The 16,089-nt window shown below is 29.2% G+C and overlaps 2 protein-coding genes across 2 annotated transcripts in view; both read left to right on the plus strand.

Moving 5' to 3' along the window:
- LOC107442499 (fatty-acid amide hydrolase 2-B) overlaps positions 1 to 10,451 on the plus strand; it is a 49,820-nt gene extending 39,369 nt beyond the window's left edge. Inside the window, exons 5-7 of the mRNA XM_043051242.3 lie at positions 506 to 660; positions 4,132 to 4,230; positions 8,310 to 10,451. Of these exons, the coding sequence (XP_042907176.1) occupies positions 506 to 660; positions 4,132 to 4,230; positions 8,310 to 8,933 (878 nt within the window). The 3' untranslated portion in view covers positions 8,934 to 10,451. The remainder of the gene's footprint in view (positions 1 to 505; positions 661 to 4,131; positions 4,231 to 8,309) is intronic.
- A 2,364-nt stretch (positions 10,452 to 12,815) lies between these two features.
- LOC107442501 (angiopoietin-1) overlaps positions 12,816 to 16,089 on the plus strand; it is a 76,994-nt gene continuing 73,720 nt past the window's right edge. The window contains exon 1 of the mRNA XM_021147508.4: positions 12,816 to 13,018. Within this exon, the coding sequence (XP_021003167.1) occupies positions 12,928 to 13,018 (91 nt within the window). The 5' untranslated portion in view covers positions 12,816 to 12,927. The remainder of the gene's footprint in view (positions 13,019 to 16,089) is intronic.

The following is a 16,089-nucleotide window of genomic DNA, read 5'->3' on the forward strand; positions in this document are numbered from 1 at the left end:
GTTTTTGTTCAACTAGAGCTGTAAGTTAAAAAACATAACTGGCGTTATATATTAAATAAATGAAAAAAAGCTATCTCAATTTAAATTACATGGAATAGGTAATGCTGATTGTAATAGAAGAATTCGCTTTTCACACGTTCTTCTGAAATGGACAAATTAAAATTTTTAGGATGGGGCTAAAAATACTTTTTGCACCAGCTGTCCTAATTTTAGGATTCTGACGCAAAATGACGAAAAGATGCAAACAGATTTTTCATTAGGATTGATTACTTATTATGTTTCTTATCCTACTGTAATTGAAATACGTTGTTGTTTTTGATAAAAATAATTTTCAATCACTCTGCATAGAAAATTGTTTAATTGATTCAAATAAAGCAATTCTTTTCTTTATAGTTAAAAGAATTTATTATTAAATTAAAAGTAAATGAATGAATAAATTCTCTTTATTTCTACTACATGAATGTTTTAATGTATTAAGACTATTAATATTTATCTCTTGATAAAGGAGCTGTATCTAATGGAAATCAATATCCAGTCGTCAAAGAAGCTGTTCGTCAAATGATCGGTACTGGGCCCATGTGCCGATACGCAATTGATCTGCTTCCCATGATGAAAATCATGACATCGGATAAAAAGGACTTGCTGAAATTAGATGATCCTGTGAGTCCTGAATTCAGGGAGTAAAAAAAACGAAAAATAATGCGTGCAATTAATAAATTAGTTTTTAAAACAATTATATAAATTTTTTAACAATACTTCTAATTAGTTTTGATTTTTATAAAAATAATAGTATAGTATTTTAGAAGACATTTAAGGCAATGTGAGGAATAATTCTTCGGAAAATTTAGTTCTTTTTTTTTTTTTTTTTTTTTTTTTTTGGCGGTGTAATTGTAAATAAAACAATTATATGAACCTTAAAAAAAGTATTCATTATATTTTTTTATGAACTTAATTTATAATGTGTAAATAATACATTGGAAGATATTTCCGGTAATAGAAGTCTCAGTTATTTTTTGACTCATGTAATTGTAACTGAAACAACTATCTATAGTTAAAAAAAATATTATGAATACGTATTTTATGAAAATAAGCAGATTTGAGGTACTTCAATAGAAAATAATTCTACACATATTTTAGCTAGCTTTTGAAAAATGTAATTGCAACTAAAACAATTATACTAATTTCAGAAAAATAATTTTTATGAATTTTATTTTTATGATAAAAATATTATAACTTTGAAAGTTATTTCTGACAATATGGGGATAATTCTAAAGGTATTTTAGCAACCTTTAGATTGATGTAATTGCACAAAAACACTCTCGCGAAAATTTTCATTGCATTCCCCATGAATTCTCCTATGTATTCCTACGTATTTTCTATGAATTGAATGTTTACCAATAGTAGTATATTGGAAAACATCTGTAGCAGTTATATAAAAATAAGTATGTTTGAAAGTTCACTTCCTTATGAGAATAAATTACACATACATTTTAATTATTTTTCGAATAATGTAATTCTGATTAAATCAGGTATGTTAAATCTAAAAATTAAAAAATTAAAAAAAAAAAAACAATTTTTCTTAAAGAAATACTTTTTATAAATTTTAATTTGTTAGAATATTTATTATGATTATAAGGTCAGTAAAAAAATATACAATAGATATTTCAAATAACTTTTAAATGATGTCACTGAAACTGTTTCTGAGTCATCTGAATTTTTTTTAAATATTATTATTGCTTATATATTTTTTATTATTATTGTTGCTTATTAGTTTTTCATTATTATTATTTCTTATATTTTTTACTACTATTAATGTGTTTTTAATCACTATTTAGAGTTACAAATGTACGAAATACTCTAATTAGCGATCTTTAAAGATATTTGCTTTGTTTATATAACATTAACTCTTATTTAAAGGTCATAAGTTAAAACAGATTAGTTTCGGCAACATCGATTTGCTTTTTTGTTGAAAAAAATTTTAAAACGTATATAGCTACCCGCATTGACATTTAAATCCATTTTCAAATGACAAAACAATATTGTTTTAAATTTGAATACCTTAATCATGACCTTTAAAAATAAACTTTAAAAAACATGGCATTACCGGCAAATGACAATCCTTCATTAAGATTATTACTATTTCTAGATACAAGTAAAAATATTGATATTTTATTTTTTAGTTTGTCAATCATTTATCACTTATTTTATAATTATTCGAGACTTTAATTTCAGATTTTAATATTTAAAAAAAATTAATTTATGTATATTTGGAAAAAATTTCAAAATGCTGTATTCCTTTTGTACACTATACATTTGTAGTTATTTGTAATGAAACCTCTTTTTGGCCCCTAAAACCATTAAATAAATGAAAACGAATATTTTAAAATCCTTCTAGTGTATTCCTTCTAGTGTATATATATGACTGTCAATGCATAAAGGAATTTCTTTATTCCAAATACTCACTGTTAGTATTGGTGATAAGTACATATTTCAGTTTGTATAATATGAAAGCACATTGGCACAAAATAAATTGTTCAAAATTTAAACGCCTTAATCACATTCCAAAACTCACTTTTAACAAGGTTTATGGTATTATAAGAAATTTTTTTACATTATTTCAAAAAACCTTTTGAATGGTGAAATTGAAAACAACACGATTATATGAATTTTCAAAAAAAAATTTTTTCAATTGTATTTCTTACGAATTTACAATGTTAGATGTGTTAGTGTTTGACAATATAAAAATAGTGTTTGACATAGCGTTTGACAATATAAAAATAAATTATACAAATATTTTAGGTACGAGGCTTTAAATTATTCATTAGGTACTTTAAATGATGTTATTGAAATGAATTGGGGTCATATAAAAACTGTAATTGTGACGATATAAAAATAAACTGTAAAAATATTTTAGGCATAAGATATTTAAATAATACATTAGTTATTTTAAATGACGTTATTGAAATGAATTGGAGTCATATAAAAACTGTAATTGTGACGATATAAAAAATAAATCATAAGAAATAATTTAGGTGAGAGGTATTTAAATGATTCATTAGGTATTTTAAACAACGCTATTGCTTTTTTTAAATAAAGGATATGACATTTTTATCAAGTTAATTTGAATTCTAATTCAAAACCTTATTGACTTTTAAAGTATAACATAAGCTGATTTTAAGTGAAGCCTATTAAGAATATATAAGAATTTGAAATTAGAATCTTAATTTTTTAAGGGAATATTTTTGCGAGGAAATATTCAATAGCGAAATTTAGAACTGTGATAACTTGAATCCTTTTTACACGTAATCAGTGTTGGGTTCTGTAACTATTGATCTTAATGTATATTTTAAATACTTGGCAAAAAAATATGCATATTAAGGATCGCAAACTAATATTTAGGGGAGGGGTAGACGTTGGAAAAAAAATCTGACAAATACCAAATCTGACGAAAATCTGACTGACTTCACATCAAAACATGTAACTAAGAAAACACAGAGAAGAGTTGAAAGACTATGATTAGGGCAATTTTGCCCCCCTCTCCGTCTGGCTAACTTCATCCTATCACTCAAAAAAAATCCACACTTAGCGTGCCCAAAATAATTACTGGTCGCGGTTGTGATGATAAATTTAAGAAGAAGGTAAAAATAAATGAGAGGTAAGGGATGCAAAATCTCTCTATTATAAGCACATTCAAGTTTTAACGAGCAATAAAATAGTTTTTAAAAATATTAATCTAGGATTTTCTACCTCAATAATGATTCGTCTGATTTCGATAACATTTTTGATTCTTTTCTTTGTTTCGATCTTAATTTGGCACTCCTAGATATGCATAGAATTTAGACTTCACATTTGACACGGATTCTAAATATGTACGCATGTTAATTCTTCTCTAAGGGTTACAATGTTGTAACAGCACATGTGATATATTTGTAGTATGCGTTACCGTTACCAAAAGGTTAAGTGTAGGCATTATGGAACAACCTGTATAGATATGTTTTTTTATTTAAAATGTGCATAAAAATGAACTGTTTCATGAAATAATGAATAAAAACATTCCCATGTAAAAAAAAGTTTACTCTGTTGATTATTTGCTAATAATTCTAATAAACAGTTTTGATTATTATTGTACAGGTTAATGTAAAGAAATTGCGTGTATTTTACATGGAAGATGACGGAGGTTATCCTTTTCGAACTCCTGTATCCAGAGGAATTAAAAAAGCTTTAAGAAAGGTATTTTATAGGGATTGTCATTTAATACATATTTTATTCATTTTAATGTCTTGAAAGGATAAATATAACTTTAAAAGTTATAAATATCAGTTTCTATTATTTAGTATGTTTATTTAGTGGCTGTTTAGATCAACAAATATTCGCTACTGTACAACAATATTCGTTACCATTATGTCAATGAAACTTGATATATATTGCAGTGTATCTACCTCTACAAAATTACAACTACAATTCACTAGTATATAAGACATGTTAACTCGACTCTATGCAGAGGTACCTTTTCATAGATGACAGTTGACATGGACGGTAACAACTCGCCCCCACATTGGTGACCTTCGGACGTGATGTGAACACGCCTACTTCGATGGATGGTCCACATTGAATAGTTGACTTGCTACTTGTGACTGCGACATTATCCACCTCCTCGCACTGTTGCTACTCAGTCTCGTCTCGATCACGCACAACGTCGGCTTGCATACACTCGACTGCTAACGGCAACACAGGAGCGACTACGACCGTGAAGTTAATACACCTCTCACATTCAGCACTCGAAAAGTACGGTGATCTTAATACAGAACTCCCGGCTTTTCACAAAACAGCAATAACTCAACTAGTGGTATCCGTTCATCGAATTCTATCGCTGCTATAATTCTGGTGGGGGAGTGCTGTAGTGTATCTACCACAAAATTACAACTACAATTCACTAGTATATAAGACGCGTTAACTCGACTCCATGTAGGAGTACCTTTTCATAGATGACAGTTGACGTGGACGGTAACAACTCGCCCCCACATATATTATATATATATGCATTATATGGACTGTAAGAAAAAGAAATCTGCATAATACTTTAAGAAAATATGGATGGCAAATATAGCTTCATGCATTGCGAACGTTTTAAAAAAACAGTAATTACTGCCATAAAATCATTCAGCATAATATCATTAAAGTAGAAAGAAGTAAAAATGATGACTACTAACTTTGAAGAGACTGGGAACTTAAAGGTATACTGCAAGAAAAAAAGACAAAAATGATATTCAAGAGAAAAATAATTGAAAGCAAGCATAACACGTCATGCTTGGGTCGATTGTTACTGCTATAGACCGAAAACTTTTCGTGTTGTCGGTGATTAAACAAAGATATAAGTTTTTATGTGCACATTATTTTTCTTACCAGGTATTCAAAATTTGAACTATATTTTTATTTTCATCTATGGTCCATATAACGCATGTATATCAAGTTTCATCTACCTTCAAAAAAACGAATTTTATGTTGGTGTAAACAGTGTAACTTTAACTATAGCCCTGTACGTATTTCACTGCCCTATTTTACAGTAGTGAATCTAGGGTATGGCAAGTTGGGCATTTTGCAATGGGCTCATTATTTGAAAAAGGGCACCAAAAATTTTTTTCTTCATTTTATTGCTCTTCTACTTCATCATTATTTATTATTATTGCTATTATGAAAATAAAAATATTTTGTTTCTGCTTTGTTTTATAGGTTGAGTAAATTCATTTTAATATTCCCTAAAAAATATTAAAATTGATTAAAAAGCGAGTCCTTAAATGTTTTCCAGCAGACAGAGCTCGTTCTATCTTCTCTTCTAACCTATGCCAAATATCCAGGTCACACATTTTCCTCATTGTTTCGGCTATACATTTTGTGCATCTTCATTTCCCTATTGTAAAGGGAAACCTAATTATCGATATTATATGAAACGCTAATATGTATGTATGTATCAATAAAACCGATGATATTTCTTTTCTCGCGTTGGCAACAGTTTTCATTTTTAATTGTAGGCGTTTTGTACAAATTTCTAAACTTTTTTTCGTATTTATCCACATAATTAAGAAGTTGTGAACTCATTACATAAACACAATAGCATTTGTCTTCGATTCTCACCGAATTCCAACTGTTTGTAATTTCAAATTATTATTGAAATGTACATGTTTAGAATGTTCTACAGTGAAAAGTTTTCGGAACTTTAGTGTTCAAAAAAGTATCCAAAAGCTAGACGTTAAGAACGTATCCTTTGAGCGAACAAAGCGAGCATCGGATTGCGAAGCAATCCGAAATGAACTGCGAAAGCAGTTCCGGGGGTTGGCGAGCGCCAGCGAGCAGGGGGCAAAGCCTCCTAGTATAGTTATTAAAAATGACTATGTAACTAGGCGAGGGGACGTGAAACCCCTTCATTGACCCGAAAATATAGCATCTTTAGTAAAGTACAAATCTGAAATTGTGAAAGTCATGAGGTGTCACCCAGCCCAGTGTCCAGCTGTCTCCAAACTTATTTTTAGATATGCTTTTTTAATTTAATTTACTTAGTTGTGAAAAAATTTTTTAAGAATACTCTTTAGTAAATTGGTGAGAAAGAAGAAAAAACACTCATCTCTCTCAAGAAGGAGATTTTTGCTACCCATGGCGAGGAATCATAAGAGCTGTAATAAATACTAAAATAAGGAGGCACTTGCTTGACAACTAATTTGAACCAATCAAACGATTTAAGATTGAATACACCCTTCTGTTCTAGAAAATAAAAACAGATGAAAGATGTGCCTTTAAGGAATCCTTGTGTAGTCGCTGTCTTTACATTTTAAAAATAAATAATTGAATTTTTATTTTATATTTAATCATGAAAAGCAACACATAACTCTCCTTCTTAAAATATTGGAATCATATTTTTCAGATTTTCTGCTAGCCAATATTTTAAATTTCCTACATCTAAATCTATTCGCAAAAAAAGGTATACTGCGAAGAAAAAAGGGTATCAAATTTTCAGAGAAAGCAAGTTATTATGTTAATTTCATTACTTAAAATATCACGTCCGGACTTATTAACTAGCATATTTAAGCTTAAGCCATGAAACTATTAAGATTGGCTCCTAAGAATCCCGAAAACAAAATCCGATCTTTAGATTAAAAGTTATTCAGGGTGTTATGTCTTTTTTTTTTTGCTCATTGTACAGGTTTAGAAAAATTGAAAAAACAAGCATTTTGCAAATTTTTAATGGTCAGTTAGATTTTTTTTTTTTGAAATGTTCTTTTCAATACAATTTAAACAATAGCGTTGAGCGATTTAATATTTAAAAAAAAATTCAAAAAAAGCTCGTTTTTTTTATTGCAAGAAGAGTTTTATATAAATATCGCTATTAATGCTTTTTTTTTTCTCTAATCAATTATATTTTTTAATGAATTAACAAAAACAGGCAATTTAATTGTTATATTTTTATTAGCAATTGCCATAATCGGTTGTAATTATTTGTATTGAGCTCTTTAATTAATTAATAATGTCGCAAGAATTTATTTGACTTGATACGAATGCGTGTAGTTAGAAGATTCTTAAAATTTTATTATCTTCTATTAGCAAAAAATGATTATTTTTTCAAGTAACAGCTTTCTTTAGTTCACTTTCTAATAATGATAAGGATTTATTTCTAAACTGTGTTATTAATTATTATCCTTTTAAAAAATTCTCAGAACAACATTTTTCTAACCATATCATATTTGAAAAACTTTAAAATTTAACTTTGGTATCAGTGTTTTTACTTTTGTTTCTTCTGTTTTAATAGTGAATAACATAATTATTTTGTAATGACTTAATATTTCGAATCAACGACGAATTTAAATAAGCATAAATGTAAGATTAGCTAAAATTAGAGTAGTAGATTTTTTGAAAATTTTTGATTATATACAATACAATCTTTTATTATATAGCCAAGATGATTACATTCTTAAAATAATGTTTTTATATTGCATCTTAAATAGAAGAAAATACAATATTTTTTAAAAAGGATTCGAGATTTGTCACAGGCACTGTGTACCCTAGATACACCTATGCCCATTTAGAATCTTTGTTGTTGATTTGTTAAAAATATTTACATCACAGAAATTGATAAATTTAAAGAAGGAATCAAGACTTCACAATAAGTTACGTAGCTGGATAAGCTAGTTTATGCGATTCAAATAATATTTACTTCTTTCCAGCGTGGAACGAAATATTCCACTGCATCATTTATTTTGTAAGGAATCTTATAATTAATGAGCTTATAAATCTAAACATGATATTAAACTTTTTTTCAGGCAGTTAATCATTTCGAGGACATCTGCGAGCAAGCACCACAGAAAATCTTCAAAGAAAAACTGCAAGATGCTGTTGAAACATGGGTTTGCGTAATTGAGACCCTTAATGACCAGCAACTCTGCAACGAAATCGTTGGCTACCAAAAAAAATTAAATCTCAGCAAAGAAGTTCTCAAATCCATGGCTGGTAAATCAAAACATACATTCCCCATTATCTGTCTTGCAATCTTGGATAGATACATCAGAAAATATGATTCGAAGTTAGCTGAGCCTTTCTTCAAGATGAGAGACGAACTTTTGCAAGAATTCAATGAGCTTCTTGGCGATGATGGTATATTCCTCTATCCAACTTACCCGGTCACTGCTCCATATCACATGGAAATGTTGTTCCGTCCTTTTAATATAGGCTATAGCGTCATTTTCAACATTCTTGGTCTACCTGTTACCCAGTGCCCATTAGGAATGAGCAGTAAAGGTTTGCCTCTGGGAATTCAAGTGATTGGAGGTATGAATCGAGATAGTTTAACAATTGCTGCAGCAAGAGAATTGGAAAAAGCTTTTGGAGGTTGGATAAGTCCATGTGATATTCGAAAATCATCAATTAAATTAACTGAAATAGTATAAAAATCATTCATGTAAATGAGTTCCACAATGCACAAACTGAAGTAGTTTTGCGATTGAGACTTTTATCTAACCGGCATTACTCATTGACAAGATAAGACTACATTCGTGAGCAGGATTTTGTGCATAAGATTTACTTTTTAGAACTTATGCAAGCGCATTACATCAATTTTGAGTAAAAAATCTATTTCAAATGTTAGATCTGAATAGATTTGTCGGGAATTTTAAACAATCTACGACTTTTAGCAGTATTTCTAAGTCATACTGCCCCGTCATCCTGCAAAGAATGGAAACGTGAATTTGGTTAACTTCATGTGATATTCGAAAATCATCGCTTAAACATTTAAAGTCACTGGAAGTCATACCCTTCGTGCAGGCAAATTTCTCAAAGTGCAAATTTAAATACCTCGTTTGTGAGTAAGACTTTTCTTGAAATCTGCATTTGTCATTGACAAGATCTAGATTTAAAAGATCTACATTTCAGCTCAGATCCATGCTGTGCGTAAGAATTACTTTTTTGATGCTACGCATGTGCATTACTTTGAGTTAAAGATCTATTTCAAATGTAAAATCTGAAGAGTTTAGTGAATTTTTATCCGTAATTTCGATTTATAGTGACCTGTCATCCTTTAAGGTAGAATATCCAATTCGACTTAAAAAAAATATTATCGTATGTAGAATGTTATCTTGGATAAAAAAAGAACTCAATTTTGCCAAATATTTTCAGTTCTAGAGCAAACTTTGCAAAAAGATGAATCATTGTTACTGATTATGGATAATGAATACACATGTCTGCTGCAACTGTTCAGCAATATATTTATATTTGATATATTTATAATTCAGCAATATATTATTGATAACTGATATAGTTATTATTACTTCAGAAATTTATTACCTTTGCTGAACTATATGCTAGAACACAGGAATGAAGAAAAATTTGCAGTAGAGTTTCCTAAATAAAGATTTCAGCAAATACATGTCTTAATACAACAATTTCCAATGCAATGTTGTTAACTACGATAATGTAAAGCTTTGTTATCTTATTCTCATTGCCAAATAATGCATGCATTGTTTATTGTTCAATTTTATGTCATAAGACTAATTTATTTACTCGTTATATGTTCCTTTTTATATTTATGGGTGCAAAAGCGTTATAAATGCTTTCTTCAACCTTTATGGAAATATTGGATTCTCTAACTTATTAGCAGTGTTTCTAACGTAATATTGTAGTTTGCTTGTAATTAACTTAAATAGCAACGTATCGACGTTATGAAGTTTACAGTTTTTAAAAATTACAATTTTCCATTTTTTTCCTCAAATTTAAAAACGCCACATAAATGGCATTTGATATAGTTCAATCATGTACCATAAGAAATATGAAGAAATAATTTTCATATCAATAGCGAATTTTGAACTTAGATAGAGAATCAAAATTCTCTATTGATGCATATGAACTTAAATAACAATAGAGAATTTTGAACTTTCAAATCAATAGACAATTTTGAAACTTAAAAAAACAAATTCTATCTGTAATTTTAAACAGAGAAATTCAAAAGTAATTTTTAATCACCCAAGTTGAAATATTCTAATCAAACACTATTTATTGCTGAATAACTTGATGCAAAATGACAAAAATCCTCATTTATTTCTTACGTTTGTATGTCCATCCAACATTAAGTGATTAACTTGAATATAACCATTATGTCAATTGAGTCGTTGATAATGATAATGATGAAAATAATTTACATCATTATCATATCTGAAATCTGAATATGTTTAAACGCTTTGGAATTTACAGTCTACCATATGTATTTTTTTTATTTAATCATGTTACAGGTTTTTGTATGTCATGAAATAAAACGCCTAACAATTCTCAACAAATAAACATTTTTTGGAAAAAAATTATTTTATTTATTTAATTTCATTCATGCTATTAATTGGAAATCAAGATATAAACGTAATGTTGATATAAATTGCTGGAATATAATCTATCTCATTTTACCAATAACTGCTAAGCAGAAATATAATTACAATGTGGGCCGGGATAGCCTGATCGGTAGGGCACTGGGCACATGTCCGAGAGTTCGTGGGTTCGAACCCCGCCGGCCGAAGACTCCACGTGTAGTAAAGTGACTGATGCACGTTAAATCTGTCGGGTCGCAAAAGTTCTCCATGTTCCCATAACAAATCAAAACCTCTGGGGGTACTGGATTGGAGATCGATCGTTCTCTGATTCAGGTCAAAATTACGATCTGTGGATGAATGAATGGATGAATGAATAGGTCCGCCCAATAAACGGGTGCGACGTATGGTGTGACAGAAGTCGAATTCTTGACCATAGATGGCGCCACTGAAAAACAAGAAACTCACACTCTGCCTTAAATTTGCTCGGTTTCACCAAGCAGGCTTTCCCGTGTGGCAAGTGGCATTAGAAACAACAACATAATTACAATGTGTGTATAATGTTTCAATGTTGGAGTTAAATCTTAATATATGGATAGGCCTAACATGGAAGTTAATCTGTTTCCCCATGGTCAGTTTTGGTCGTGATCTTTGAATTTAATGAGGAGGAGAAACTCAAATTTTGCTATATCGACAAGTAAGATATTTCTTCCTTCGTAATAAAACTTTTTATACTAAATAAATAACTTATGGTATTTTCAATAGAACATAAATGAGCAAAAGATTTAAAAAAAACATCCTGTTTGTTCTAAAAATTTGAAAACGGACGAAAATTCCAAACGCTCAGGTGAAGAACGCTAAAGACGCTAATCGACTTTCAGTCAGTCATTCGCTAATTCTATAATAAGGACAACGTATTTAAATTTTTGAGATTGGTCGTTTCTACGAATTCTCTCAGTTCGTTGCGTTTCTCAGTCTTCACATACAGCCAATCAGAGGCTATTTACGAACTTCGGCTAATGTTTATTGTTTATACTAGTTTATCTTCGGAAGTTCATGAATGAATAACGCCATGTTTCAGTAGATGTTTTTTTTTTCTCCTTTATCTAACTTTTATTTATACCATTATCAGTTTTTTAAATTATTAAAACTTATATTCTCGAATAGTATTTATAAATTAGATAGTTAAGAGAGACATATTATTCTTGAATTATTACTGCATACATAGACTTTTCTTCCAATGGATGCATAAAATCCATTGCAAGAAAAGTTAATAGTCTAGTTTTTTGAGTATCTTGATGAATCAGTACATTTTGTTCACATGTAATTTGCATAAATTCTCATTAATTTCATCATAATTAGGAGATTACTCTTTTGTTTGGTAATACATAAAATTTATTAAAAATAGATTAATTAATAATTAAAAAAATTTATTAATTAAAAATGCTTTGCATTAAAACTACTGAAAAAACTCTAGTTATGGTTATTTGACGGTCTTGTTTAAGCATGGTAAACAAACTGTTATTTAACCATTTTTGTGCACTACAGTTATAAAAATAGCATTTTATTTCTGAAAAATAATTAAAAAAAACAGCCGTAACACTGTTGATGGTTTATCGAAAAAATTGTTAACAAAATGCATAAAATTACTGTTTTTTGAAATTACAGTGCTAAAATGTATTCTTAAAAAAATATTTCCCTAAAAATTTTTTTCTTATTTTTTACCCCACTACTTCAATGTTCTTGACCTTTAAAAAAAATAACAATAAAAGCCTAAACTTACGATGACATTCAAAATTACTTCCAACACACTTTCATCATCACAGATCTTAAATATCTAGAGTTAGAACGAAAGAAAAAAAAAAATTTTACTGCCTCCCCCTCGTATGATAGACGTGAAAGTATCGCTAAGTAGAATCATATAAAAATGTGGCATATCTCTTACATGCTAAAGATACAGAACAGATGGCCGTACTTTGAAACATTTAGTTTTTTAGCCCTACAAGCAGCAAAAAAGTAATCTCGCATTCGAATTAAATTATTGGCAAGATACACTCTCATTGCAACAAGTAGTCGCTTTTAACCTCATGCAAAGATGATAAAGTTTATTTTGAGATGCTGGTTATTTTCTTGTATTTGTTTTGTCATCACAAATCAACAAAATTCAACAAGAAACCGCCAAAGAGGTAAGGAGATACGATACTTTTTTTCCCCATGTAAATTACATTAAGCAGAAATTAACTTAATGAGATGGCATAATTATTTATAAGTTATATAATTAAATTTTGCATTACGTTTACATAATTATACAAAAAATACATCTTTAATTTTAGCATTAAGTTTAAATAATTATACATAAATTATATCTTTAATTTTAGCATTAAGTTTATATAATTATACATAAATCATGTGTATAAATTTAGCCTTAAGTTTAAAACTTTCACGGTAAAAATAATATTTTTTACTTTATTTTTTAACCGTCGTTGAACAGCCTACCCAATTTTGGGTTTTCAACTACTAAAGCTCAAATCCGTAGTCTTGTAAGTTTGAACTCAATCCAGAAGACAAGGGAACTTCTGAAAAAAGTATTGGGAGAAATTTGCCTTCGTGGAGGACTTTTTGACGGAACTAACCAGCATTTGCGTTAAATTTGAGAGGAAGACCACGAGAACCTCCCAAGGATAGCCTCAAGGCAAAGGGACTCTAACCCATGATCCGTCTACCACTGAGGACATTTTAAGTCAGCAAAGTGGTCGGTACAATCCTGGTGCGGAATTCGTATCTACCAGCCATCACTGGGATTCGAACCCGGTTCACCTAGTTCGGAGGGGAATTCTTTATCCCCTAAACAACCACGGCTTGAAATTTTTTCGAATATGAAGTCAGAGAAGTACACAAAATAGGGGTGGCAAATTAAGCAAGTAAAAAATAAAAACGCTATTGAAACTTTACAAATCACTATTAAGAAAGATGGGTGTGCAGAATATAAAAATCTGCAAAATAATGGCAAGCAACAGAGGAAAGTGGCTAAGCGATTATTATAAACACCTACTAGATTCAGCAATAAGCAATCAAATAGGTTTTATTTTTGCACACCCGCCTTTTTAAATGGTGATTTTAACGCATTTCAATATATTTTTTTTGTTTTTTCCTCGATTAAATAATAATTAGCATACTTCTTTTACTTCATTTTTGATATGGAGTATAAAAATATGTGCATTAATGACAGAGCATTTTAGTGAAATTTTTCAGTGCAGAATCAAAATGCCAATTTTTATAAAAAAAAAATTTCCTATCATTTATATTACTTAATCTTGCACTGATTAAAATGATTTTAAGGCTTGATTTATAATCTTTTAATCCAAGACCAATTTTGAAGGCCAACATCAGCTGTATAATTTTAGTCAACTAAATTACTAAAGATTGCAAAATAGTTTAAATAAATAATCGAAAAATTGAATCGAATTTAAAAAAATGAATCGAAATTTTCAATGTTGACTCTCTTTAAATATGGATAGCAACCGTAATCTGAAAAATATAGTCCTCATAGTTTCAGACAAACGAGTTAGAGCCCTTAATTTTACTTTTAAACTTTTTTTTTATAACTTCATACGTATTAGCCATATGACTTGAAATATTTAAATGGAGCATAAAACTGTTTGCATATAATTATAGAACTCGTTTATCCATACATAATTCCTTGTAAAACACAACAATTTATATACTTTCTTTTATAATTATATCTTGGTATGAGAATCTCTTAGTTCTAAAATATACAATTTTAAAATTACTTTTTTTAAATGACAAACCTCTAAATTTGAGCAAAATTAGAATAGTTCTTGCAACAACAAAAAAAATTGTGAATTTCGTTCAAGTTTTGATTTGGACGTTTAGAATAGCTTATCCCCTGAGCAAAGTAAAAATTTGTATACCTAATAATTATATTTTTTTTAACCATGATTCAATTAAATAAATAAATAACTATAAAAAAGACAGGACCTTTTGATAAACGAGCCTTATTATTTTCTATGAAAATATGTTTTAGTTCAGTTAAAAAATTCCCTTTATGTGACAAAATATATAAAGTAAGACTAAAGGATCAAATTTCTCGACCGTGCTCTTGATTAAACTGTTTGAACCATATTTTCCAGATTGTTAAAGCCACCCATATTTTGAGGATCAAGAATCAGAAAATGTCGAGGGAAAAAAAACCCGTATGTTTAGTCGGAGAACTTACTTTTCTGTGTCAGCTTTCTTTACTTAAAATATCGCCAGTGCAACATATACAGCATATTTAAGGTTACTCTTTCAAATCATTAGATTGCATGTGAATACGTAAAGATCAGTGATTATAAGTTATCAAGGTGTTTTATTTTTATTTTTCGCACTGCATGTATTCAAAAATATAAGGTAATAAAATTTTCGGAACAATCAGAGTTTTATATTAGATGCTGAAAATAACACTACTGGAAGATACAAACCTCAACATATAATGTTTTAAAAGAGGTCAAGCGTGTATTAAAAACCGATATCTTTTACTTTCGAAAATGGTCCCATTGAGGTGACCCGAGTTCGAATCCCAGCGATGACTGGTAGTTACGGAATCCTCACTCGGTTCGCACCAACCACAGTGCTGACGTAAATTATCCTCAGTGGTAGATGGATCACGGGTTAGAGTCCCCTTGCCATCGTGCTAACCGTAGGAGATTTTCGTGGTTCTCCTCCACACGTAACGTAAATGAGGGCTGGTTTCATCAAAAAAAGTAATTTACGAAGGCAAATTTCGGTCAAGATCGAGAAGTTTCCTTGTCTGCAGGATTGGGTTCAAAATTATAAGGATACGGAAATGAATATTGGTAGTTGTAAATGGTATAGTTGTAACTATTTCACGTCAACCATTAACTTGAAGAAAAATAAAATGTATTGTATGAGAAAAAATATTGAATAAAAACAAAAACGAGATAAGGAAAAAAGAAACAAATTTTTTCCAAAGGTATTAAAATAATTTTGGGAGTTACAAACATTTTCAGTATCAAAATGTTTTTAAATCAGAAAACAATTAATTTATTTTTATTTTAGTTCAGTAGAAATTAGAATTAAAAGAATTTTATGCATTTTAGGCATAGTAACTAATTTATTTCTAAAATAATAATTTTTTGTAATATTCTTTGAAAAAAAAAAACTTTAACTTAAGATATAAAAACTTATTATTAGATTACAAATGGATAAATAAATATTTTACTTTAAGTACAAAAAT

Source organism: Parasteatoda tepidariorum, chromosome 5 (genome assembly GCF_982258835.1).
Source record: "Parasteatoda tepidariorum strain Cologne lab strain chromosome 5, Ptep-v5.0, whole genome shotgun sequence".
Classification (NCBI taxonomy): domain Eukaryota; kingdom Metazoa; phylum Arthropoda; class Arachnida; order Araneae; family Theridiidae; genus Parasteatoda; species Parasteatoda tepidariorum.